At 41.8% G+C, this 27,981-nt stretch overlaps 1 protein-coding gene across 1 annotated transcript in view; it reads left to right on the top strand.

Annotated features, from left to right (window-relative positions):
* grid2 (glutamate receptor, ionotropic, delta 2) overlaps positions 1-27,981 on the top strand; it is a 411,443-nt gene that overhangs the window by 120,997 nt on the left and 262,465 nt on the right. Inside the window, exon 7 of the mRNA XM_069923112.1 lies at positions 1,078-1,197. Coding sequence (XP_069779213.1) covers positions 1,078-1,197 — 120 coding nt within the window. The remainder of the gene's footprint in view (positions 1-1,077; positions 1,198-27,981) is intronic.

The following is a 27,981-nucleotide window of genomic DNA, read 5'->3' as shown; positions in this document are numbered from 1 at the left end:
CTGTCCTGATGGGTCAGATCATTTCTGAAGGTGCTAAACTCTCTCCAGCCAAAATAAAAGCAGCAGATGCTGAAAATCAGGTAGTGACTTAGCGAGAACAACCGGGCAAGCAGAGGCTGTGGAAAGTGAATACTTCTAGTCAATAAGCTAAATATGACTTCGGATAAGCCTGAAAAATCAACTATTCTTTTTCTTCCCCTGGATGCTGATCAACCCACTGAGTTCCTCCAGCAAACTGTGTTTTGCTCCAGATTTCAGCATCTGGAGTTTCCCATGAGTGTCCAAACATAACTTAATTATTTCATAGTTTTATAAAAATACAGCAGGGTTACTGGCCCTTCTAGCCCATGACCTCCAACACACCAATTTAACCTACAATTCCCTAGTTTTTGGACAGTGGGAGGAAACCAGAGCACCTGGCGGAAACCCACACAGACACAGGGATAATTTACAAATTTATTATAGACAGTGGATTCGAACCCAGGTCACTGACATTGTAATAGCGTTGCACTAACTATTACATTAACAGTGCTGACTTTAGTTTCTTTGTTTTATCCAACAGATGTATGTATCCAAATTTTAAACTGAGAAATGTTTTTTTTAATAATCAGTCTATTTATTTGTTGAATTGTTAATGCAGTTCCTTTGGGATATCTTTTTATTTTCTCTTTAAAGTTTTGAATGCTGCTTAATGATTCTTCCATCTGAGAATTAGGTTAATTATAAGAGCATGATCAAATTCAGAATGAAGATCAATTTAATTTATGGGGGGGACATCTTTAGTTTAATGCTGGGAGTGAAAGCGGTTGATGGTGATGAACACAATTCAAAATTCAATTTATCGTCATAGTAATAAAACAATGTCCTTTTACTTGAAATTTCCTTTTGCCTGTGATGAATATTTTAAAAATCTGAAACATCTTCCGCTAGCTTGGTCAACTGTGTTGCAAAGCAATTGGGAAACCCTCACCATTGGTCTCAGTGGGTTTGGTAATGTGTACATACAGACAAACAATGAGCCATTGGTGTTGGCATCTCTTGGCGATGTGTTGTTTGAGAAATGTAACCTTCCCCCAGGGCGGAGTCAATGGAATGACTGGCTTTCTGCAATTTAAAGATGATGGAGGAAATCCAAATGTGGAATTTGAAATTTTGGGGACAAGTTATGGAGAAGATTTGGGAAGAGGAATCCGTAAGGTAAGTGAGTCATTGTTATGTAACCTACGAGACAGAAATTCTCCTTCTATGGAGTACTCCAATCACCTGGTGCAGTAATGATCTGTGCCTATAGAATTCCACTTCTAAAATATGTCTCCATTATAGCAGACTTCAACAGGGATTTTATCTGAAGGCTGCAGCTGGCAATTGGAATCAGGTGAATTTGAAAAGCTCAGATCAGCAGGAAGCTGATTAGGTAATAGAGATCAAGTGATCCAGCGAACTTATCACACATGGTGGTATTAATTCTCTTCAACTCAGCTGTCTAGAGAGATCGTACTATTGACTGGAGTTTCACTTAATATATGCAGCAGAGAGTAGAAAATTGACAACCTAACTAGTTTTTTTTTCTACATCCCCAACAGGTACAGTCACCTGGTAGCTAAGCTTCTGTATTAGAAAGCAAAACTATTGATCAGGAGGCATATTTGAATCTCACCAGATCTAGATTTTTTTAATTTACTTTTTAAATACGTCAAGATTTGTTTTACTAAAAGCTCAAGGTTCAATTACAATGATATTTAAATGGTCAAATTTTTTTGCACCAAATCCTTTGGTTTGCTTGAGTTCTTCAGGGAAGGACATTTGCTACAATTCACTTATCGAGATGATATGTTGGACCAGACTCACCAATCTGGTTGGCTCTTCATTGTTTAGTGAAGGGCATTCAAGATGGACCAGACATGCCATGTCCTGTGAGCAATTTTTTTTTTAATTGAAAATAAAAGCAGAATCCCTCAATGGATAGTGGAACATTTTGCAGCTCTTCAATTACTGCTCTTTTTTACTTGAATAATGTTTCTATTTGACTTCAATGTGAAAGGAATTCTAACAGGTCTATCATGAATTTCTACCCATTTCTTTGTGGCAAAATAAAACAGTATTCTACTTTTTCGAAAACCTACTGGAGTGTTGGTTAATGGGGTGCAAAATGGACGGCATGGACTTGTAGATCCAAATTGGGCTTTTATAGTGCTGTATATCTAATTTAATTATTTTTTAAAATTTAAATTAAAAATTATTTATCACATTTAGCTGAAGTTCGAAGTCTAACACTGACTAGTTTAAAGAAATGTAACATAACATAACAATTTACAGCACGGAAACAGGCCATTAGGCCCTTCTAGTCCGCACCGAACCAAACATCCCTCTCTAGTCCCACCTCCCTGCACAATGCCCATAACCCTCCATCTTCTTCTCATCCATATACCTGTCCAACCTTTTCTTAAATAATACAATTGACTCCGCCGCCACTATTTCTCCCGGAAGCTCATTCCACACGTCTACCACTCTCTGAGTAAAGAAGTTCCCCCTCATGTTACCTCTAAACCTCTGCCCCTTAATTCTTAACTCATGTCCTCTTATTTTAATCTTTCCTCCTCTTAACGGAAATAGTCTATCCACATCCACTCTGTCAATCCCTTTCATAATCTTAAATACTTCTATCAAATCCCCTCTCAACCTTCTACGCTCCAAAGAATAAAGACCTAATCTGTCCAATCTCTCCCTATACTCTAGATGCTTAAACCAAGGTAACATTCTGGTAAACCTTCTCTGCACTCTCTCCACTCTGTTTATATCCTTCCTATAATTAGGCGACCAGAACTGCACACAGAACTCCAAATTAGGCCGCACCAACGTCTTATACAATCTCAACATCACCTCCCAACTCCTATATTCCATGCAATGATTGATAAAGGCCAGCATACTAAAAGCCTTCTTCACCACCCTATTCACGTGAGTTTCTACCTTCAGGGAACAATGTACCATTACTCCTAAATCTTTCTGCTCTTCTGTATTCATCAATGCTCTCCCATTTACCACGTATGTCCTGTTCTGATTCTTCTTACCAAAATGAAGCACCTCACACTTATCAGCATTACATTCCATCTGCCATTGGAAGAAGAGAAGAGAAAAATGGTTAGTTTTAGCAATTGAACTGATAGTGTCTTTATAGTGATAAAGTTGGAGAAGTTTTGAAATGTTGTTCAGAAAGATTAGATAAATTTGGTTTGAAAAGGTTTACTCAAGGCACTGTTAGTGTAGGAGAAAGTGTTGGAAGGAGAAAGTGTTATATGTTACTCAAACTTCTTGTTTGGCAGCAATTTTTTCCAGGTTTAATTAAAGTTTACTACGATAGAATCATTGAAGTTCGAACAGCAAAATTAAGTTTCCATTCATACCCTCTGCATCTTGTTGCTTCACTATGTTAGCTTCAAGTCAACAATCATCAGCTTGTTACAGAATGGAGCTGAGGATGCTAATTAGTGACTTTGTGCCTTCCCAAAGGATATCCTGAAAGCTCATTATAACTAATATATAGACATCTAACCCCATCTGGCTGACCTGCTGTCACATTTGAGAAGAATAAAATGTTAAAGTAGACCATCTGGTCATTGTGTTCACTTACTGAGTGAAAATAGGCTGCCTCGTTTTCAATTTAGCCAGTGATTATAATTCTACATACTTATTAAGATGAATGTAAAGCACATTGACACATCCTTTAGTCATAACCAGGAACTGTATAAATGTAAAATGGTAAAAATGGCTTGGAGGCATTCTGTCTGTTAACATATTATGCTACTTTTACCACTTCCATTACTCCATTTTCAACAATATTGCAGTGGAACTAATATCATGGTCATATTTAAATGCAAAATATTATGACACTTCTGTTGAACTAAGCACTCAGTGCTGCTCTGTGAATTCAAACTTTCCAGTCAGCATAAAACAGGGCAGTGCAGTGGTACATCTTGGAACACTTCACAAGGTTAGGGAACTGGGTTCAAACTTGACTTTAGGGCAGAGTTTGCACATTGTCTTTGTAACCACATGGGCTTCCTCTGATATGCGAGTTAGTAGGTTAATCAGCTACTTTAAATGGCCTTATGTAGCAAATGCAAGAATCTGGGAGAATTTGAGGAGAATAAAAAATGAGATTAATGTCAGATTTGTGTAAATAATGTTGATTATGAACTTAAAGGCTTGTTTCTCTGCAATATACTTCTGTAACTCTATTGGTGAAGCTTATGAATTCCAAATTGGAGATATGTTTTTAGTGGGCCTTAGAGATGAGACCTCGTCTGTTCCACTTCCAGTGGTCACGCTCCAAAGTCAAACATTTCTCAAACCTTTTTGGGCCACATTTTCTTCCAATTTTTCAGAGAAAGAAGGAGAACTTTTAGGACCCTCTTCTGATTGCCTTGACAGAAACCCATTTTAGCTATTTTTCTGGAAGTCCTACTAAATTTCATCTGTGAGAATACAGGCACAGATTAGCGAGAATTAATCTTCCTAACATCCAAAATTGCATGAAAGATTAGCATATTCCATCAAATGTGGTGGTCCCTTCTGCCAGAGTAATATTAACAGATGAAGGTGAGGTCGTAGTTTTAACGTTCATGATGGTTGGTTCTCTCACTACTTACTTTTGACCTACCTGGCAAATGTGTTCCTCAAAACAACCAGCTGAGTCAAAAATAGTGCTAATAATACACTTGTGTTGATTGATATGAACTGCCCCATCAAAAGTACATTTGTGCACATGGTACCAACTGAGCTTCTCCCAAATGTAGCTCATGGCTTTGTTTGGAAATTCGAGGGTCCAGGAATGCAGAAGGCTGTAGAAGCTGGAAAACCCAGCTAAGTCCAGTGGCAATCTCCATACATTGTAAACATTCATGTGATGTGCTGCCTTAGAAGGCAGCCAACATAATAAAGGATCACCGTCACCCTAGTGGCAGCTTCTTCTCATTGCTATTTTCGGACAGAAGGTACAGAAGTCTAAAGTCCAACACCACGAGGTTCAAGAAAAAAATAGAACATTATAGCATAGAAACAGGCCTCTTCGGCCCTTCTAGTCTGTGCCAAACCATTTTTTTTTGTCAAATCCCACTGGCCTGCACCCAGTCCATGGCCCTCCATACCTCTCCCATCCATGCAAATTCATCTAAATGTTAAAATTGTGCCCGTATTCACCACTTCAGCTGGCAGCTTGTTCCATACTCCCACCACTCTCTGTTTGAAGAAGTTCCCCCTCATGTTTCCCTTAAACCTTTCCCCTTTCACCCTTAATCCATGTCCTCTGGTTTGTATCTCACCTACCCTCAGTGGAAAAAGCCTATATACATTTACTCTTTCTATCCCCTCTTAATTTTAAACCTATACCTCTATCAAATCTCCCCTCATTTTTCTATGCTCCAGGGAATAAAGTCCTAACCTGTTTAACCTTTACCTGTAACTCAGATCCTGAAGTCAAGGCAACATCCCAGTAAATCTTCTCTGCACTCTTTCTATCTTATTGATACCTTTCCAGCAGTAGGATTAATAAAACAGCACACAGTACTCTAAATTTGGACTCATCAATGTCTTATACAATTTTACCATAGCATCCCAACTTCTGTACTCAATACTTTGATTTATGAAGGCCAATATGTCAAAAACTCTCTTTACAACTGAATCCACATGTGACACTCCTTTCAGGGAATTATGTATCTGTGTTCCCAGATCCCTTTGCTCTCCCACATTCCTCAGTGTCCTACCATTTACCATGTATGTCATTTCTTGGTTTGTCCTTCAAATCTACAACACTGCAAACTTGTCTGCATTAAATTCCATCTGCTGTTTATCAGCCCATTTTTCCAGCTGGTCCAGATCTCTCTCTGAATGCTTTGAAACCTTCGTAGCAGTCCACAATGCCTCCAATCTTAGAGTCATCTGCAAACTTGCTGATCCACATTATCATCCAGATCATTGAAATAGATAACAAACAATGATGGTTTCAGCACTGATCCCTGAGACACACCACTAGTTACAGGCCTCCACATCCACCACTAATCTCTGGCTTCTCCTAACCAGCCATTGTCAAATCCAGTTCACTACATCACATGAGTACCTAACGTCTGAACTGAACCTTCCTGACTAACCTCCCATATGAGACCTTCTCAAAGGACTGACTGAAGTCCATGTTGACTATCCCTAATCAATTCCTGGTATTACGAACTCTCGTTTTAGTAAAATGGGATTATCACTGTAAAAGATAGCATAGACAGGAGGGACTGAATGGTCACAGTTAATAGTTAACATTTCACACAAACACAAGTCAAAGCCCAGCAATAATTCAATACATTGGAAGAACTGAGGGAAGCCTTGTCATAGTCTGTTACAGAATTCGATACATTTGCAAATATATTGTGATTTTGTAAAGGAAAACCATTCTGGCTGCTGAAGAGAACACAGATTTTGAAAGAAGCTCTTGTGGCCAGCCATTTTTATGGAATTCAGAGCATGTTTTTCTCTGTAAATGACTGTAGATTGACCTGTGCCAGGAGGGTTTTTTAGGAAGCAAAGTGTTTCATTTTGATTGTGACTAACAGTGAAGGTATTTGGAGAGACCGGGGTGCCTGGGTCTTAGAAGATTCGTGGAAGACACCCAGTTCAAGTCTTACCGACAAAAGGACCAGAAGTGTTATGACCACAGTTCGTGTGGATGGTCGTTTCTTCGAAGGCAATGCCAGAAGAATTCTTGAATCTGTAGCAGCCACAACTCCAGTCTTCCCATCAGTTGAACATTAATTCTGAGCATCCAATTTCAAAGGCCTATGCTTCAACGCTGAATTTAAAAGGAACTTTGTAGATTTTGGCCACACACACACACACACACACACACACACACACACACACACACACACACACACACACACACACACACACACACACACACACACACACCCCCCCACCCCCCACCATAGTTGGGGATAGATTTAGTGTTTTAAAATTAAACACATTCTGGTTCATTGTCTAATGCTACTCGTTACATTTGGTTTGTAACATTGGTTATTCGAAATAATTGTATATCTGATTACTTACCTACTACTAACGTCAGACTCACCAGCCTATAATTTCCAGGGTTACTTTTGGAGCCTTTTTTAAACAAAAAAATAACATGAGCTACCCTTCAATCCTCTGGCACCACACCTGTCACTAACGACATTTTAAATATTTCTACCAGAGCCCCTGCAATTTCTACACTAGCCTCCCTCAAGAAACTTGAGTGTAAACTTTGTACTTAAGTAAAAACTCTTTACTCTCAAAATTTCACCTTTTAAGGTACTCTATATAATGATAGTGATCATTGTTGCAATGCAACTAGCAATGCCTTAAGGGTTATTGCTCCCGTTTGATATATGTGCAACAAAAGCAACCATTATGGCTGTTGCTGTAGGAACCAAGTGCAACAAAGCAAGGTTCATGCAGTAGATGAAAAGGAGATAGAGGAATCCAATGTAGATGTTATGACTTAAAACAAGAAAGAAAACAAAGACTGGATGTTGAGATTAAAAGTGAAATACATATACATTTCAGTTAAATTGGATACTGGAGCACACATTAATGTAAGATCAGAGACTGATTTTAAAAAGATTAGACCCAGACCAAAGGTGTATGGAACAAAAGTGAAGGTGACAGGATATTCAGGTACTGATATACCAGTGCAAGGAGAATGCATGGTCAAAGTGAAACACAAGGACAAAGAGCACGTGCTAGCATTCATCATGGTACCAAAGAATATACAAACAATACTAGGTTTAACAGCCTGTGAGAAACTGAACCTGGTAAAAAGAGTCCTTGTTGTGGAAAGCAAAGGAGAGACAGTCTAAGATGAACTCATGAAAGTGTACAATGACCTATTTCAGGGTCTCGGCTGCCTTCCAGGAGAACACATGATCAAAGTGGATAAACATATGCCACTGGTAATACATCCATGCAAAAAAGTGTCATTTGCACTTCAAAAGCAGAGTTGGACAGGATGGAAAGCCTTAATGTGATTCAGAAGATAGATGAGCCAACAGAGTGGATGAGTTCACTCGTCATTGTGGAAAAAAGAATGGAAAGCTTAGAATTTGCCAAGAGATCTAAACAGAGCAATAAAGAGATAACACTTTAAGCTTCCAACGCATGAAGAAATCATATCACAGTTTACAAATGCAAAGTTGTTCAGCAAATTAGCTGCATTATCAGGATTTTGTCAGTTGAAATTGGATGAAGCAAGTTCAAGACTGTGCACATTCAAAAGTCCTAAGGTTACCATTCGGAATTGCCTCAGCTCCTGAGGTGCATCACAAAACTATCCATATGGTCTATGAGCACCTGGGTGGAGTTGATACCTCAATGGGTGACATCATAGTATGGGGAACCATGAGAAAGTACTGGAAGCAACAAGTAAAGCAAACCTGAAGCTGAATAGAGAGAAATTACAACTCGGGGTGACAGACTAACATTTGTAGGAGATATTATGGGCAGTGAGGGCATCAGACCAGATCCCAGAAAAGTGCCCACCATTGGGAAAATGCCTAGCCCACAATGCAAAAAGCACATATCCAACCTCTCAGAAAAAAATGGCTCCATTCCAAAGACTAACAGAAAAGAACATTGAATGGGAGTGGAATCAAGAGCATGAAAAGTCATGGAGTGAACTAAAGAAACTGCTCACAGAGGAACCAGTTCTGAGGTTTTACAACCCAGCGAGATCCATCAAGATATCATCAGACGTATCTCATAGACTCCGGGTAAGCTAATGTACACAGCAGACATATGTTTAGAGCTGTTGACTCGAGAGAACCTGCAAACACCAAAATGGTTGAAGACATGAACACCTTCTTGGATATGATAACAAGTGCACTGTCTATATCAGATGCAAAAATGAAGCTCATAATGTCAGTGACTAATAAAGATGAAACACTGAGACAACTGAGAAAAAGCATCTTGGATGGATGGCCCAACATAAAGCAGGACCGCTCACCTGATGTTTCAGAGTACTGGAACTGCTGGGAAGAACTATCAGTGGTTGAAGACATCATCTACAAAGAAAGTAAAATCCTTATCCCAAAGAGTCTGAGAAAAGAGTTGCTAAAAAAGATCCATGGAGGACATCTCGGAATCGAAAAGTATAAGAAAAGAGCATGAGAGGTGATGATCTGGCCAAGAATCAACAATGATATAAAGAATGAAGTGTCAAACTGTACAATATGCCAGAAATATCAAGCAAGCAATCCTGCAGAACCACTGAAGCCACATCCAGCACCATATAGACCTTACCAGAAGGTAGGTGCTGACCCATTCAAATGTCGAGGGAAGGACTATCTTGTAGTCACAGACTATTACTTCCTGTATCCAGAGGTGTGTAGACTGAACACCACCACTGCAGATGCTGTAATGACAAGTATGAAAACCATTTTCTCCAGACATGGTGTGGCAAGCGAGGTCTTCACAGTCAATGGACCCAAGTTTTGCAAGTTAAAGTTCCAACAGTTTGCCAAAGAGTGAGACTTTGTACATCACATCAAGTGCTCATTTTCCACAATCCAATGGTCTCGTGGAAAAATCAGTACAGACAGTGAAAAGACTAATGAACAAGGCAAAAGACAGTGGAACGGACTTCTACCAGAGCATGCTGGTATACCACACAACACCACTCGAGTATGGTATGGGACATAGGCTAAGAACAAACCTAATCATTCAGGAGAACCTTCTAAATACAAAAGAGGGGGAGAAAGTGAGGAAGTTCAAAGAACAACAGAAAGAAAAGCAAAAAGGAACTCCACACTGGTGACCAAGTAAGGCTAAAAGACAAAACAAACTTATGGACTCAGAAGGGAACTGTCCTTAGTGAAGTCCAACCAAGATCATATACCATTCAGACAGATGAAGGTGCTGTTCTGCAAAGAAATCGTCGAGATCTTCAAATGGAACCAGCCACAGTTGATGGATAGACGTATACTGTTGAACAACTTGAATGCACATGTGAGAAGACATCATTTGAGGCGACATCTCAGATTCAAGGACAATCAATCAGGAGATTGTCAAGAGGTGTGAATCCTCCTGAGACTCATAGAGACTCCTGTTATCTTATTCGCTCTTCAAGTTTTAACGTATGTAAATGTGAACACACCAAACAAGTTTAAAAATGTTAACAATTTTGATAATAATGAAAATGTAAGTTCTTGGTTTTAAAGTTAAAATTCCAGAGTTATACAAAGAAAACATATTAGTTAAAAGTAAACTACTTTTGTTTTATAAAAGGGAGATGCACCTAGCAATGCATTAAGGATTATAGCTCCTGTTTGATTATACTTGGGTGCCAGCAGAGGCTGACTCACAGTATATAGATCTGTCATGAAGGTGGTGCTGTTTAAAACAATTTTAAAGTAAAGAACATTTCCTTCATCTATGTGTTGCCTAAGACCCTGGCAGCAGGGAGGCAACATAGTATCCAGGATACTCGATGTCTTCCACAGAACCTCTTATTTGTCCCCCTTACTATGGAATCCCCTATCACTATACCTCTTCTCTCTTTTCCTCCCTTCCCTTCTTAGCCAAAGGACCATTCTCCGTGCCAGAGACCTGATCGCCGTGGCTTGTCCCTAGTAGGTCATTCCCACACCACCACCCCAACAGTATCCAAAATGGTATACTTGTTGTTGAGGGAAATGATCACAGGGGTGCCCTGCACTGTCACCCATCTATCCTCCTATTGCCTGCTAGTGAGATATGTCCCTGTAACTCCTGTTTATCATCCCCTCTGCCTCCCGAATGATCTGAAGTTCATCCAACTCCAGCTTCAATTCCTTAACCCGGCTTGTCAGGAGCTGCAGCTGGATGTACTTCTCACAGATCAAGTCATCAGGGATACTGCTGGCTTCCCTAATGACCCAAATTCAGCAAAAGGAGCATTTTCCTACCTTAACTGCCATTCCCACTGTTTATGACCAGAGGAAAAAAAATATGATATCTAAAACCTGCCTACCTGCTGAATCCCTTTTGTTCTTCAAATAAGATGCCCCTTTCTTCAAACCTGCACCAACACATCAGTCTCTATTTGCCGAAGCCCCTTGAGTCAAATCCTTTCCACAATGACCACTCCCTCGATGACCACTCCACTACACAATCCCTCACTTGTGTAGTGATGATGAAATTCACTATACTACCATAACCCTAACTATAAGCTACTCGAGGACCACCAAAAAATTTTGTCTGCACTGTTGAAATGTGACCTTCTTTTCTTGCCTGAACTGCAAATAAATATTTATTTTGCTATCCTTTTATATTAATAATCTGTTGTTGTTGCTGTGTCTTAGATAGCTGTGTGGCTGCAATAATTTATATGATAATAAAGGCATTCAATAAAGTGTCTCGTAAAAGACTGATCCATAAGATAAGGATCCATAGAGTTGGGGCAATGTATTAACATGGATAGAGGATTGGATAATGAACAGAAGGCAAAGTTTTGGGATAAATGGATGTTTCTCTGGATGAGGGGAGTTCATATTGAACCCAGAACTGTTCACAATAGACACTAACAATCTGGGTAATTGGACAAAGCGTAATATATCTGAATTGCTGATCACAATTAATTGAGTGGGAAAACAAATTGTGCAGAGAGATCGGGATAATTTAAGTGAGCGGGCAAGGGTCTGGCGGATGGAGTACAATTTTGGTAAATGTGAGGAAGATCTGTTATTCCCAGTGAGTGGAACTCTCTGCCCAAGGAAATGGTCACGGTTACCTCATTAAATAGTCAAGTAGATTTTTGCATTGTCAGGGGATTATTGGAAAAAGGAAGGTAGATGGAGTTGAGTCTGATCAGCCATTAATGGTGGAGCAGGCTCGACAGGCAGATGCGTGACTCCTGCCCCTGTTTTCTATGTATTATAGTCATTCAAATAAAGAATTCAATTTTTTTTAAACCCTGTCTGAGAGTAAAAAGCACTCTGTTAGTGGAGCTCAGTAGACTGAGCACCATCAGTGGCATAATCAGCGGTCAATGTTTCGGCCCAGAACCCTTCCCAAAACACCACCCATTCTTTTTCTCCCACTGATTCTGCTTGCCCCACTGAACTCCTCCAGCAGATTGGTATTTGCTCCAGATTCCAGCAGCTGTAGCCTCTTGTGTGTCCCCATCTAAGGGGTATATTCTGTCACTTGTTAATGACTAGGTTGTTTTTAAATTCCATGGTGGGAATTGAACTCAGGTCTGTGAATTGTTACTCATGACCTTGGGATTACTAGTCCAGTAATTTAACCACTGGACCCACTAACTGTGAAGTTCAGGTGGAGCATTCAGTTGAGTTGACAAGGAATATCTGGCCATTTGTAGCTCAGATCTTAGACCCAACCATTTTGTGCACTTGTTTTCTTGCTGCCTTTGGTTCAGTTTGTGCTCTTCCCATATTATTCTGGACTACAGTATTGCGTGACTAGGTTTGCAAATATACCACATTCAAAATTATAAATGTGTCAATTTTTATAAGGCAGGAATCAGTCCTGAATGTGTATTCAGTCTGTGTACTGTCAAGGGTAGAAAGAGATGAATGTAGTCATTTTTGGAAAGCATTAATGCTCATTACTGCCCCCAAGACACTGAGGCCTTAATGGATAAACACAGTGATGTTGTGGTTATTGTGTTAGCAAAGCTTATGAGCTTGACAAAAGGGAGCTGAAGTGATGTATCTCAGTGGGGAACATCACTGCAGCTCTGGATGAAAGATCAAAGCAAGAAATAGGATTCATTAAAGCACAAACTGAAATCATAGAACATCAGGAGCAAGGACGAGCCATTACGAGCTCCACTATCTAAGGATCTTGTATTACTTTTGATGATAATCACCTCGAGTTCACTCAATGTTGAATGCAGTCAATAATATTGGGCTGGAGTCTAACTGTTCCTTGCAATGCAATTCCCTTCATAATCTTAAGCGAACAGAATCTCACTAGAGATATATGTTCATGCATAAATGAATGATTGCTGGTACTTTGTGTTTTTTTCAATCTCGTTCCAATTGAATGTTTGCAGTGACAAGCTTTACAAAGAGCTCAACATTCTCTCCTTGAAGAGACCCTGCCAGTGAATAGAATTTAATGCAAAGATTGTAAGAATCTCCTCTTCAAATGAGAAGGCGATGGGACATTTTCACTTTGTGCATGGAGAAAATTCTGTAGAGTGAGTCCCACCAGTAAGCAACATGAAAATGGTCCAAATCTTCTGCCCTTTAGGGCATAGAACAGTACAGAAGATGATCATGCTGAATATTAATTCTTTTTTTTCTCTCAATACAGATGTTGCCTAACTTGCTAGTTATTTCTTGCAGACATTCTTTTCACTCTCATCTTTTGCCTTGAATTATTGGTGTAGAGTCTTTTATTTTCATTGCTATTTTCATAGCAAAGGTCCTCTGATGCTCCCTTCGCACCATATTGGAACTGCTGCCTGGTGGTTTCTGCTTTGCTTTTTAGGTTGGAACTTGAACCAAGGTGTTCAGCTTACAAGACTAGGGCAGTGTGTAGTGAACTCCAAAGAACAGCACAGAAATAGGCCCTTCAGCCCATGATGTCCATGCTAACTAATCCTTTGAACTGCACATCCACCAGCACATGGTATTTGTGCAGTTATAATTAGATTAAACCACTTGGTCTGTGTAATGTGTTGCTCTTGTAAAAGCTGCAGGATGATCCTAGATGACACAAAAAAAAAAGGAAAGTGATAAAACCAAGCCAAGATAATTACAGGCAGAGGTAGTCAGTTCTGATACAAACTGAAGCCAGAGAATTCAATCCTCAATCATGCATTCAATAACATGCCCTGATGAGATGTGGTTCTTCATACTGTGCGCACCTCATTTTAACAGTGCAACAGGTTGCAGGCAGATGGATTAGTGTAGGAGTGGAATGGTAAATTAAAATGGTGGGCAACCGGATAGCCACACAGAAGAGCTGAGTTCAAAACTGTCTTTGTTTTTTTAAGTTTTAAATTTAGGCATACAGCACGGTAACAGGCCATTTCAGCCCACGAGTCCATGCTGCCCAATTTACACCCAATTAATCTACAGCCCCGATACATTCCACACAGTGGTAGGAGACCAGAGCCAGTGGGAAAAATCCATGCAGACACTGGGCAAACATACAAATTCTTTACAGACAGCGTGGGATTTGAACCCCAGTCCTGATCACTGGCACTGGAAAGGCTTTGTGCTAACCGCTACGCCAACCATGACATTTTAGGATGTTTATGCTCAACATAATTGTAATGTATTATTGAGTTGAGAGCAACTTCCAAACATTAGATTATTGTTCACTGAAGGAAGGGTTTATTTTCCCTGTATGAGCCCAGAAGCAGAACTAGTTGCCATGGTCACCATGACAAGACAAGATCCAAGGCACCATTGGCTCTTCAAGGACTAATATATTAACTGGCAATGCATTGAGGGCCTGGGAACAGATTAGATAGTGGTTGCAGGCGATGCTTAAATTGAGCTCTTTTATCTTCAAACTGAAATAGATGGCTCTGATTGAAATCAATAAAAATTTGCATTTTTAAATGCCACAAGTTGATTGGTCCTCGGGTGGGATTCCAGCTTCTTCTCTCCCTTAAGGCTAATTAGTTTAATAAGACTTTGCATGACTCTGGATTCTTGGGTTCCCACATTCAGATCCATTACAACCTCATAACAACCTAGACTAAAAGGGTAATCAGTATTGCCATCAAGGATGTTTTTTTTTCTCTGTTTTGTTTCACGTTACATCCATATTTTCACACCAGTATTTAAGAACAAATGATTGGGGACCTCAAGGGCTTAAGAATGAATGAATGATTCACAAGTACAATATCGAGATGCAATTAAAGTCTTGTTTACTGCATCTTCCCAGTTATATAAATAGCATCAAATATAATCTGGCACCACAAAGATAAAAAAGGAAATCTAAAAGGAAGAGAAAAGATAATAAATAATAAAGATTTGCATTTGGCCACTGGGGCAGAACATGTGTTCTTTCAGTAGTGCAGACTGATCTTTGAAGGTCTTGCAATGGTATTATGGTTCAGGTGATAGGGAGAGATTCAAGAGCATAATAGCTATAGGGAAACAGCTGTCCTTGAACCTTGAGGTGCCAGATTTTAAGCTGCTGGACCTTCTCCCTGAAGGTAACAGCAAAAAGAGAGATTGACTTGGGTGATGGGGAAAAGATCAGGAGCAGGCTCATTCTGGCCCTTAAGCCAATTCAATCACACTGCAGTTGATGATATTTAAGCCTCAGCTCCATTCTTCTAGCCAATCTCCTCCCCTCCCTCCCATCCCAACCCCAGGTTCCCCTATTGACCATAAAGCTGTCCATCTCAGCATCAAATAAAATTAATGACTCCTATTGTATGGAGCAGGAAATTCCAAATACCCACAACCACCTGAAAAGAGAAATTCCAACTTATTTCAGATTTTCTCTTTCATCTTTCCCAATGATGAGAGGGACTGTTTGTGTGGAATGCCATTTCCCAGGACTGAAATGGTTAACACCAGAGGCCATAGTTTTAAGGTGCAAAGGAATAGGTACAGAGTGGTGGGTCCATGGAATGCACTGATAGCAATGCTGGTAGAGGCAGATACAATAAGATCTTTTAAGAGACCAATAGACAGGCAGTTGTTAGACTCAGTTACTAAATCAGTACAACATGGTGGGCTGAAGAGCCTGTACTGTGCTGTAGATTTCTGTTCTATGATACATTCCCACATTGCTAAGTTTTCACAGAACCCTATGTGTTCCAATAAGACATTTCCATATACCTCTCAACATCAGGTATTTACTGGTCCATTCTGTACAATATTCATTGCAGAACAATTCCCATCAACCCAATGTATCTATTATACCTGCCTTCAAGGCAAAAATATCCCTTCTAACATATGGAGATGTTTACCCTGGTAGTGGCCTTGTAGCGACTGTTCCTTAATCCTTTGTAATATGGTCAAAATTCCATTTGTTTTCTTAATTACTTGTTGTGCCTACAAATCTCTATTTCATGAGAAAGGAAATCCAGATCCTTCTTACAACAAACATGTAATAGTCTTCCATCATTTAAACGATACTGCTCCTTCTGCTCTCAAAATTTCACTCATAATACTCCATTTGTAATCTTTTCCTAGCCATTTAATTTAATGATAGTTCTTTATGTCTCCCTGACCACTTACCCTCCCACTTATTTTTGTATCACCTTAGATGCATAATACTTAGTTCCTTCAATTAAGTCATCAAGAGAGATTGCACATATTTGAGGACACAACACCATCCCTGTGATACCCCACCAGCAAAAAGCCTACCAACTTGAAAATGACCTATTATCAAAATAATTGTTTTCCATCTGGCATCCAGTTCCACATCCATGCTCATATATTGTCCATAGCCCTATCCTTTACATTTACATTTATATCGGCCAAAATACCAAATATCTATTGGAAATCCATATATTTTACACTTACTGGCTGTCCTTTGTCCACCCTTCTGGTTCATTATTTTTCCTTTATAAAACATGACTTTTCATGACTTCTGGATATTACAAATAACTTTGAAACCAAAGAACCACTTTCTGAGTTTTTATCATTGTGTTGTGGGGAACATATCAATTAATTTGAAAACTGAAGTATTCATGAGAGGAAATCTGAAATAATCCAGGTCACGTATTTTGATGTTTTAATTAAGGGATATATATTGACCAGCAGACTAGGAGAGCCATAATTTGTATCAAAATATCATTATGGATCATTTTTAATCCATGTTACTGAACCCAAAAAAAAATTAATATCTCATCAAAGAAGTTAGGAAAATTATGTCATTAAGAGAGAGGTGCAAAAAATAAATCATGAGGCTGTTCCTGGGACTGAAGACCTTGAATTAAAGGACAAGCTGGAGATAGGAGGCTGAGTGGTGACATTCTAGAGATGTACAAAATCAGTATTTTTCCCAGCGTAGAAATGTCTAAAACCAGAGGGCATAGGACTAAGTTTGGGGGAAAAGATTTGAGGGGCAACTTTTTAACAGAGCATATGTTGAACTACCTGCCAGGATTGGTGGTAGAGGCAGATAAAATTATGACATTTAAAAGATATTTCGACAGGTACATGAATGACGAAAGTTCAGAGCAGTATGGATCAGGGTTAAGTGTAAGCAAATGAGACTATCTCAGGCAGACAACCTGTTAGGCCAAAAGGCCTGTTTCCATTGACTTTAATTCAACTTCAGTTAATGTACCAGGTGCATTCTGTGGTCGTGGCAGAGTATTATTCTTGCTTTCATGGACTGTAGGTATTTAGGTCATGCAATAAAGTTCCCTGCTGCTGTAAAGAGAATGAATATAACAATGTACATTGATGGAAATGTATAAATATGACTCTAAGTATGTGAAAAGACTTTGAACTTCTCTTTTTTTGAAAGTAATTCATTGTGAATAAAGTTTATTTTGGGGAAAAAAAAAGTTATTTTTTTGACTTAGACATAGAGCATGGAAACAGGGCATTTTGGTCCATGAGCCCATGCCATCCAATTACACCCAATTGACTTACAACAGTAAGTACATTTTGAATGGTGGGAAGAAACTGAGGCCCCCATAGGAAACAAATGCAGACACATGGAGAACGTACAAACACCTTATAGACAGTGTGGGATTAGAACCCGAGCCCCGATCGTTGGCGCTGTCATAGTGTTGTGTTAACCGCTGCACTGATCATTCTCTCCTGGTACGGTCGACAGTACTGCACTTCCTCAATATTGCTCTGTGGCTACAGCTGGTATTCTCTGCTCAAGTCTTTGTCTGGATTTCTAACTTTGAATATTTTGACTCTGAGGTGAGGCTGACACATAGTGGATTTTTGCAGGAATGGAGTCACTCAGAGCCTAATTTATGCAGTGGAATGTGCAATTCTATCATTCTGTATCAGGGACCAAATAATCAGATGGAAAAAGCTTAACAAAAATGTAGCAATATTCCCAATTGAAAGTATTGGCCAGATAAATATACTGAATTATTTTGTTTTTGATTTCTCCAGTGAAAATTGAGCATACTATTAAACTCAGGAATAGAAAAGTTAAAATTATTTCAAAGGCACAAATATAAACAATACATTTCAGTCAAGTACAAAGCTCTTCATCAGCAGAAATCAGAGTTCCATACTTTCTCCTATGTCCAATTAAGAGCAATAGCAGAGACTATTCAGCCATCATGACAGTGCTGTCTCTTTAGACAATAGGTGCTGGAGTAGGCCATTCAGCCCATCGAGCCAGCACCGCCATTCATTTAGATGATGGCTGATCTTCCACTATCAGTACGCTGTCCCTGCCTTCTCCCCATAACCCTTAATTCCCTTGCCTACTAGAACCTTATCTAATTCCATCTTGAACTTATCCAGAGAACCTGCCTTTACCACCCACTGCAGCAGAGCATTCCATAGACCCTGGTAAAAAAGTTCTCATTCATCTCTGTCCTATAGGGCCTTCCCTGTATTCTTAAACTATGACCTCTAATCCTAGTTCCCTTCCACCCCCCCCCCACCCCCCTGCCCCACAACATCGGGAACATGTAATCAGTTTCTATCATGTTCCAATCCCTTAATAAACTTATATATCTCAATCGTATCTCCCCTAATCCTTTTAAATTCCAACGTCTACAACCCCAGTTTATCCAAACTTTCAGCATACGTCAATCCGGCCATCCTGGGAACTTCTACGCTGCACTCCTTCAATAGCGAGAATGTCCTTTCCAATTTAGGAGACCAGAACTGGACACAATACTCCAGGTGTGGTCTCACCAGGGCCCTGTACAACTGCAGAAGAGCATCTTTACTCCTATACTCTATTCCCCTTGTTATGAAGGCCAACATGCCATTTGCCTTTTTTGCATTTTGTTGAACCTACTGTCCAATTTAGTCTATGCTCCAACTTTTTAAAATAACCTCTGTCCAGGTATTTCTCCCTCAAACCTTGCAGATGTGAGACTTTTGGATCCATTCAAACAAATGATTAATGCTTCAGGTCATAACCCTTCATCAAGTCAGACTTCATGGAAGATTTTGACCCGAAACATCGACCATTCCTTTTCTCCCCCTGTTGCTGCTTGACTCCCTGAATTCCTCCTGCAGATTCCAGATTCAGATTCCAACATTTGTAATCTCTCAAAATCTGCACTGTCAAGATCTCTCAGAATAATTTGGTTAATGGTTAATGTGGCAGTCAGCACCTCACTATTACAACCCAGGTTTGAATCCGGCGCTATCTCTAAGGAGTTTCTCCATTCTCCCTGTGTCTGTGTGGGGTTCCCCTGATTGCTCAGGTTTCCTCCCACATTTCAAAAGCATACAGAGTTAATAAGTTCATTGGTCACATGGTGCAATCGAGCGAGCAGCACAGGCTCATGGGCCAGAAAGGCCTATTAGTGTGTTGTATCTCTAAATTAAATTAAAGATTCCTTTACATTCTTTAATCTCTGAAAAAACATCTGCTAGATCTGCTTGATGACTCCTACAAAGACAACCTTTTTCACTGTAGCAATTGTACTGATGAATCTTTCCAGCCAATCTTCAGTGCAAGATTCCCCTTCCTTAAATAAGCTGAATACTTCTAAACAATAGTCTAAACATTCTGATGAATTCTAAAATAATATTGGCTCGCAAAACAGGAAAACAAACTTTCATTACTCATTGAAGATTGCTGCAAACTTGATTTTAGCCATAGAGCTTGCAAAGCTGCATAATTTGCATGAAGATGAAAAGTTCAACATTGTAAAATATTCCGAAGTGCGTAACAGAGCTATCAGTAACATTTTAAACATGCCATGGAAAGACAGGGATGGCTCTTAAGGAACAGAGAAAGGTACAGAAGTAGACAAAGAAAATTGTTACTGGCAATCTAGTATTTGTCCATCAATTAATCTATAATTAAAATCATGGATTTTAATTATGACTTGAAGGAGTACATATATCTCATAGATTTGTAAAGTGATGGATTTAAGTTTGAAGTTTAAGTTTATTTGTCGCAAAATGCCTGGTTCAGTAAGAACACTGCTGCTAACAGACCAACAAGATATCTCTAACATTCATACAGCCATATTAAGAATACTGTAACAGAGTACAGATTGCAATAAAAATAAACTTAACAGCACCATGCATGTCAGCAGTGTTAAGGGGTTCAATCAGGAGCCTGGTGGCTATGGGGAAGAAACTTTTGTTAACCCTGTTGATGTGCGACTTCACACTCTCGAACCTTCTCTCTGGTAAGAAGGGAGAGAAGAGAGTGTATCTGGGGTGTGATGCATTCTTCAGTATGTTGGCTGCCTTTCTCAGGCATTGGTAAATGGAAATGGAGTCTATGGGTGGATTGGAAGTTCTGAGCTTCATTCACTACCTTCTGTGGCTTCTTCTGATCTTTAGTTGAAGAGCTCGGGTATCATGTTGTGATTCATCCAACAAGCCTGCTTTTGTTGGTACATCTGTAGAAGTTGTTGAGGGACAGATGGGGATGGGGGGAGGGGGGGAGAGGTGGCCTCCCGAACTTGCTTAGTTTTCTTGGAATGCAGAAACATTGGAGCACTTTCATGACCATCAGATTGGTGTACTTGTTCCTCTTTATTCCCATCCACTCTTATTGAAGCAATCCATTCTTCCCTCCTCTCTTTTTTATATTTTTTTTATTTTTCACACTATGAACCACTCTGACCAAAATGCACACAAACATTTCCCTCTTGAATATATACATTGTCATTTTCTCCCCTTTATCCCCCCTCCCTTCCCTCCCTCCTTCACCCCTCCTCCCCACTTACTCAACGTTCAACCTATATGATACATTAAACCCATTAAACAATGTCATTACACAATGAAAATAAACAAGAAATTTGTGTCTTCTACTTTTACATACTGGGTCAGTTCATTTCGTCTTCTTCTCCTTCTGTCATTTTCGGTGGTGGAGGTCCACGGTAGGTCTTCTCTATTGAGTTCCATGTACGGTTCCCAAATTTGTTCGAATACTGTGATGTTATTTCTTAAATTATATGTTATTTTTTCCAGTGGAATACATTTATTCATTTCTATATATCATTGCTGTATTCTCAGGCTCTCTTCTAATTTCCAGGTTGAAATAAAGTCCAAGTTCTTTACTTCTTATATTACTTAGAAGAAAGATCTCTGGAACAGGGAAGTTGCATATACTGTTTGCCCAAATTGCATGTACTGTTGTTCCTGTTTCCTTCTTACAGCAAAAACATCTGTCTGATACTGTTGGGTCCCATTTATTTAACTTTTGGGGCGTGGTGTATAGCCTGTGTAACCAATCCTCTCTTGAAGTCATTGATCATCTCCTTCAGCTTAACAATATTCAGGGTTGTTATCTTGGCAGCATGCCACTAAATTTTCAACCTCTTGTATTACATATCATCTTCATTTAACACCTGATCTAATATGGAGGTGTCATCAGCAAATTTGAAGATGGAGTTCTAGAATTGAGGGTTTTAAAAATAAGCTTTCATTGGAGAACGTCCTTTTGTAGATCAACAAACACAGCAGCAACATGAATTAGGATTACAGGTGAGAATCCAGTCTCGGAAAATTCCCGTCTTCTTAATTTTTTCCTCCAACTGAATAAATCATTTAAGTGCTTTACTATCAGGCCAAGAGTTAAAATAGTCTGGTTATGGACACAGTTAGAAAGTGATTTATCAACACCAACAGTCAACAAAGAGCTGTTTTCATGTGGCAAGGCCGTAACGACAAGTACAGAAAGCTACTTTTTTTTTAAATTCACAAGGAAGATAAATTATATATACCTGTAGTTTCTGCCAACTTAGTAATGAAAATGTCAGGAGTGGAGAATATAATCAAAATGATTTCTGGTGGTCTAAATTTCTCACAAAAACTTTGCCTATGCTTCAGTGATCCAATACATCGTGCAGCATATAATTACAACACTTAAGGTGATCTTTGGGCATCTCCAGAAATCAGAGTGAATTGCTATATGCCAGTTCTGTAGATAACTTATTTTTCTCTTTATGCTTTTTTTAAATTCTCTCCTGTTCTTCAATAAAATGTCTGTCATATGATGGTTGATGTTTCTTTTCTCCTGGTTTTTGTGACACTGGAGCTATTATCGTGGAAAAATAAACGACTACATGATAGAAACAGGCCCTTCTATTCTATCCAAAATATTATTCTGCCTAGTCCCATTGACCTGCACCTGGACTATAATCCTCATCCGCCCCCCATCCATCCAAATTTTCTTAAATGTCAAAATTGAACCCTCATTCACCACCTCAGTTGGCAACATGTTCCACACTCCTACCACACTCTACATGAAGAAGGTCCTCTTAATATTCCCTTTAAACATTTCACCTATCACCTTAACCCATGTTCTCTAGTTTATATCTCACCTCATCTGAGTGTAAAAAGCTTGCATGTATTTACTTTATCTAAGCCCCTAATAATATTGTGTACCTCAATCAAATTTCCTCTCATTTATTATGGGATCCAAGGAATAAAGTCCTAATCTGTTTAACCTTTCCCTGCAACTCAGTTAAAATGGGTGGCCACTTACCTCCACTAACCTGAAAGGTAAGAGCAGCAATGTCTTCCACTTCCAAAAGGCAAAGGAGGAAAAGCCCAACACCCAACCAGCCAATTTTCCCCTGCAACCGCTGCAACCGTGTCTGCCTGTCCCGCATCGGACTTGTCAGCCACAAACGAGCCTGCAGCTGACGTGGACTTTTTACCCCCTCCATAAATCTTCGTCCGCGAAGCCAAGCCAAAGAAAAAAAGAATAAAATTATGAGGGGGATAGATAGAGTAGATTTGAAATAACATAAGAGGAAGCTTCTTCACTCAGAGAGTGGTGGCTGAGTGGAATGACCTTCCAGAAGAGGTGGTTGCAGCACGGCCAATTTTATCATTTAAGAGAAGGTTGGATGAGTGTATGGATGTGAGGGGTTTGGAGAGTTATAGGCAGGAAGCTGGTAGGTGGAACTAATGGAGTTCACTTAAATCGGTATGAACTAGAAGGGCTGATATGGCCTGTATCCATTCTCTAATTGTATGTTGGGCTGAAGGGTCTGTTTCTGCTCTGTGAACTCAATCAATTAAAGAGAATAAATGTTGGTCAGGTTATTAACTAAAGCTATATATGTTTAATTAAGGAAAGTAAAGGGCAATCACATTGTGGGGACATCATGTTGCAAAGTTGGAAATAGATTTCTCATGTGCATGGTGGCCAGGAGAATAATAATGAGGGATTTAAAATACCCTCATATTTACTTGAAAATTATCAGTATAAGAGATATAGAGAGCACAAAATTCCCATACTGGATTCAGGAAATCCATTTTCTTGGCCACACTTAACTATTTTTTTTTCAGAAATAAACGATACAACTGTAGAGCGCGTCGAAAGAACCAAAGACTTGTTGATCCAAACCAAGGCTTTTATTAACTAAAAGACTGGAGCATATCACATGTAGGACGACCAGTCCAGAATGACCTGGTCTGGCGAGGAGCAATCCTTTAAGACCTGCCAGTAGGTGTGGCTACTCTTTCAGCCAATCACAGTCATCCTACACTACCATCTGTACATATGTACATATACACATTGGTGATAGAATCTGTACTATCACATTCACCCCTTCTTTGAGAACTGACCCCGGGGTGGATGGAGGGCTGTAAAAATAAGGAAAGGAAAAAAAGTGTCTGGTGAAGGTTAGGGGCTACACCGGTCAGGGGGCCTGACCATCCGGCATGACCAGGATTGGGGTCGCTGGAGTCGTGTTGCCGGCAGGCTCATAGGGTACAGCCACTGCTTCACTCAATTCCCCAATGGCTTTGTCGACAGCCTGGCCTGAGCTGGTGGGGTGGTGCTGGTCCCTCTGTACAAGCACATGACCTGGGGGAGAAGGAATTGGGGGAGGTTGGGTTGAAAGCACTGCTGTGCCTGATCTGGCTTGGGCTAGGTCCCTTACCGAAGCTGTGTCCTCACGCCCGTCCGGCTACTCAACGTAGGCAGAATGCAGGTTCACATGGAGCAGAGTCACTCGGTCAACCAAGGGGTCATTCTTTGAGTACCGGACGTGGCATCATATGAGGACTGGCCCGGGAACCGTGAGCCATGCCGGTATGGTCGTACCCGATTTGGATTTCCTCGGGAAAGAGAACATCCTTTCATGTGGGGTGGCACTGGTCGTGGTGCATAGGAGGGAGTGGATGGAGTGTAGGGCACTAATGAGCACATCCTGCCAGCAAGAGGTGGGGAGACCTTTGGACAGGAGGGCAAGCATAACCGCTTTCCAGACGGTGGCATTCTCTCTTTCAACTTGCCAATTACTGCGTGGGTTATAGCTGGTGGTCCTGCTTGAAGTAATACCACGCTCCAGAAGGTAATGCTGCAGCTCTGCGCTCATAAATGAGGACCCCCTGTCACTGTGGATGTAACTGGGGTACCCGAAGATGGTGAAGATGCTGTGCAGGGCCTCTACGACTGAGGAGGCAGTCATGTCCAAGCAGGGCACAGTGAACGGGAAGCAGGAGTACTCATCGATGACCGTAAAGATGTAGGTATTACGGTTGGTCGACGGTAGGAGCCGCTTGAAGTCCACGCTGAGACGCTCAAAGGGGCGGGAGGCTTTGATGACGTGGGTGTTCTCCAGATGGAAGAAGTGGGGCTTGCACTCAGTGCACACCGGGCAGGCTTGGGTCATGGAGCAAATCTCCTCGATCGTGTAGGGCAGGTAGCGAGCTTTGACAAAGTACGTGAACCTAGTGACCCCTCGATGACAGAGCTCCTCGTGGAGTTTCTGCAGCCTGTCCAGTTGTATGTTGGCCCAAGTCTCCCTGGAGAGTGCATCTGGCAGGTCGTTGAGTTTACCAGGCCGATACAGTATGTCATAATTAAAGGTGGAGAGCTCGATTCTCCACCTGGCGATTTTGTCATTCTTGATCTTACCTTGCTGGGTATTGTTAAACATGAAGGAGACCACGCGTTGGTCGGTCAGCAGTGTAAAGCACATCCTAGTGAGGTAGTGTCTCCAATAACGTACTGCTTCGACTATGGCCTGGGCCTCCTTCTTGACAGAGAAGTGTCGGCTCTCAGGACCCTGGAGGGTTCTGGAGAAGAAGGCTACCGGCCAGCCGGCCTGGTTCAAAGTGGCTGCCACTGCAAAGTCGGATGCATCACTCTTGACTTGGAACAGGATGGACTCGTCGATAATGTGCAGTGTTGCACCAGTGATGTCCGATTTGATGTGGTCGAAGGCCACTCTTGCTTTGGTTGACGGGGAAGGAGGTGGTCTTGATGAGTGGGCGTGCCTTGTCGGCATAGTGTGGAACCCATTGGGCATAGTAGGAGAAAAAGGCCAGGCAGCGTCTGAGTGCCTTCTGGGTGTGTAGGGAGTGGGGGGGGAGTCCATGAGGGGACGCATGCGGTCAGGGTCCAGCATGACCACCCCGTTCTCCACTACACAACCTAGAATTGCGAGCCAAGTGGTCCAGAAGGCACACTTGTCGAAATTATAGGTTGAGTTCAGCTGAGTTACAGCCTGAAAAAATTTCTCAAGGTTGGCATCATGATCCTCCGTGTCATGGCTGCAGATGGTGACATTATCCAGATATGGGAAAGAAGCAGTCAGCCCGTTCTGGTCCACCATCCGGTCCATTTCCCGTTGGAAGACCGCGACGCCATTTGTGACCCCAAAGGACACCCTGAGGAATTGATACAGCCGCCCATTCGCTTCGAAGGCCATGAAAGGTCGGTCTTCTCGGCGGATCGGGAGCTGGTGATAGGCCAAACGTAAGTCAATGGTAGAGAACACGCAGTATTGGGCAATCTGATTCACCACATCCGTGATCCATGGAAGGGGGTATGCAAACAGAAGCGTGAATCGGTTGATATTTATCTGGCTGTAGTCAACCACCATCCGCAGCTTCTCCCCGTTTTTAACAACCACCACCTGGGCTCTCCAGCTAGGTTCGATAATGCCCTCGTCCAGCAGTCTGCGCAACTTGCTTGTGATAAGTTTCCTGTGTTCATAACTATATTGCCGGCTTTTGGTGGCTACAGGCTTACAGCCAGGGGTGAGGTTTGTGAAGAGCACTGGCAGAGCAACTCGGAGGATGGAGAGGCTACAGGTGAGTCCCCAGGACGCGGGGGCGGGTGGCTCGGGCTGCCGCTGGCAGGAGGCTTCCGGGGTGGAGTGGTCACAGACAGAGGGTGGAGCTTGAGGCCCCCAAAATGCAGGGAAACAGTTTGAAACTGGCACTGAAAATCCAATCCCAGCAATACAGGGGCGCACAGCTGGGGAAGGACTAATAGTTTGAAGTGTGTGAACGTGATCTCTGGACCTTCAGGGTCACCACGCAATACCCCTTTACCCCAGACGAGTGCGATCTGGTTGCCAATTAAATCCTCTGGGCAATGGGGAGAATAGCCAGTCCGCAACGGAGGGCCAGATCTGGGCGGATAAAACTGTCAGTTGATCCCGAGTCAAATAAGCAATTGGTATAGTGTCCAGGCACTTTAATCAGTTCCATTGCTTTTGTGAGGATATGGGGGAAGTCCTGGTCTAGGGTTACTGATGCAAAGACTTGTAATGGGGACAGTGGAGTCCTGCGTGATGAAATCATGCAACATGTGCGTGATGACGACTCGCAAACAGTTGGGCCTGAAGAGATAGCGTCGAGGAGTTGGTGTTGCTGCCAACGGCCAGCCAACGGTAAGTGTGGGGGTCCCTGCATGTGGTCGGCAGTGGGGCAGTCAGTCAGGCGGTCGTGGCGGTGGGTACTGGGTCAGTAGCATTGGTCGCGGTGGCATGTCCCCAGTCGGTAGCGGTGGTGGGTGTGGTGTGTCCCTGGTCAGCAGCGGTGGCAGTGGGCTCAGCGGTGATGGTGGCGGTGGGCTCAGCAGTAGCGGCGGCGGCGGGCTCAATGGTGATGGTGACGGAAGGCTCAGCAGTGATGGCAGTGGAGGGTCCCTGTTCGGCAGTGGCAGCGGCGGCAACCATTGAAGTCGGGACTGGGGCCTGGTCGGACGTTGCTTTGTGAGGGAGGGTGAATGTTATTGCAGCAAGGGTGGGTTGTACCTTCTATGCTCAGCGTCTGCCCCATGATGTCAGGCGCTGCCGCGCGGTGGAGCCCTCGCTCTCGTTGGACGAGAGCGCTGAGGAAGAAGTGTTTGAATGGGAGGGTGGCAGTTGGGCTTCACACGAGGCACTGTGTTTGATGGAGGCCATTTTGGAGCGACAGACTACAGCAAAGTGGCAGTTTTTAAGGCACTTCTGGCACCTAGCTTTTCTTGTCAGGCACTGGGACCTGCTGTGCTTGTTCTTCCTGCAGAAATAACACCAAGGTCGCATCAGGCAGCATAGCGGCAGCCAACAGGCCATCAGTGTCCCAGGGGGTAGTAAGGTAGTGGGAGGGCATCCTACTAACATCAGAGTGTGGGTTCCAGCCCCGAGAGTACACGTCCATACTTAAGACCGCAGCCTCCATTGTCTCTGCGATCCGGATCACGTTCTCTAGGTTTTCTCACCCGTGCTCTAGCAGGCGCTGCCTCACCTCATTTGATCGAACCCCGACCACATAGGCATCCCGAATGAGATCATCTGTGGTCTCCGCAGCAGTTCTGTCTGTGCAGGCCCAGTCCCTGCCCATTGCCCTTAGTGTCCGAATATAAGCTCTACAGGACTCACCGGGCTGTTGCCTCCTTGTTGCAAGTTTTTACCGAGCGTAGACCCTGTTCACCAGTCGCTCATAGAGCCCTTTCAGCACCTTCATGGCTGCGGCGTAAGTGGTCGTGTCCTGGATGCTCTGGTAGACTCTCAAGGACACCATAGTCATCAATATTAGTAGTCGATGGCTATCCTCTATCATGGCAGGGTCAGAGAGCTGTAAGTACGTTTTGAAGAATCTCTCCCAGTGCTTAAAGTCATTCGAGGCT

Source organism: Narcine bancroftii, chromosome 3, assembly GCF_036971445.1.
Source record: "Narcine bancroftii isolate sNarBan1 chromosome 3, sNarBan1.hap1, whole genome shotgun sequence".
NCBI classification, from domain to species: domain Eukaryota; kingdom Metazoa; phylum Chordata; class Chondrichthyes; order Torpediniformes; family Narcinidae; genus Narcine; species Narcine bancroftii.
The sequence above is the reverse complement of the archived record's forward strand: the minus strand, read 5'-3'. Positions and strand labels throughout refer to the sequence as shown.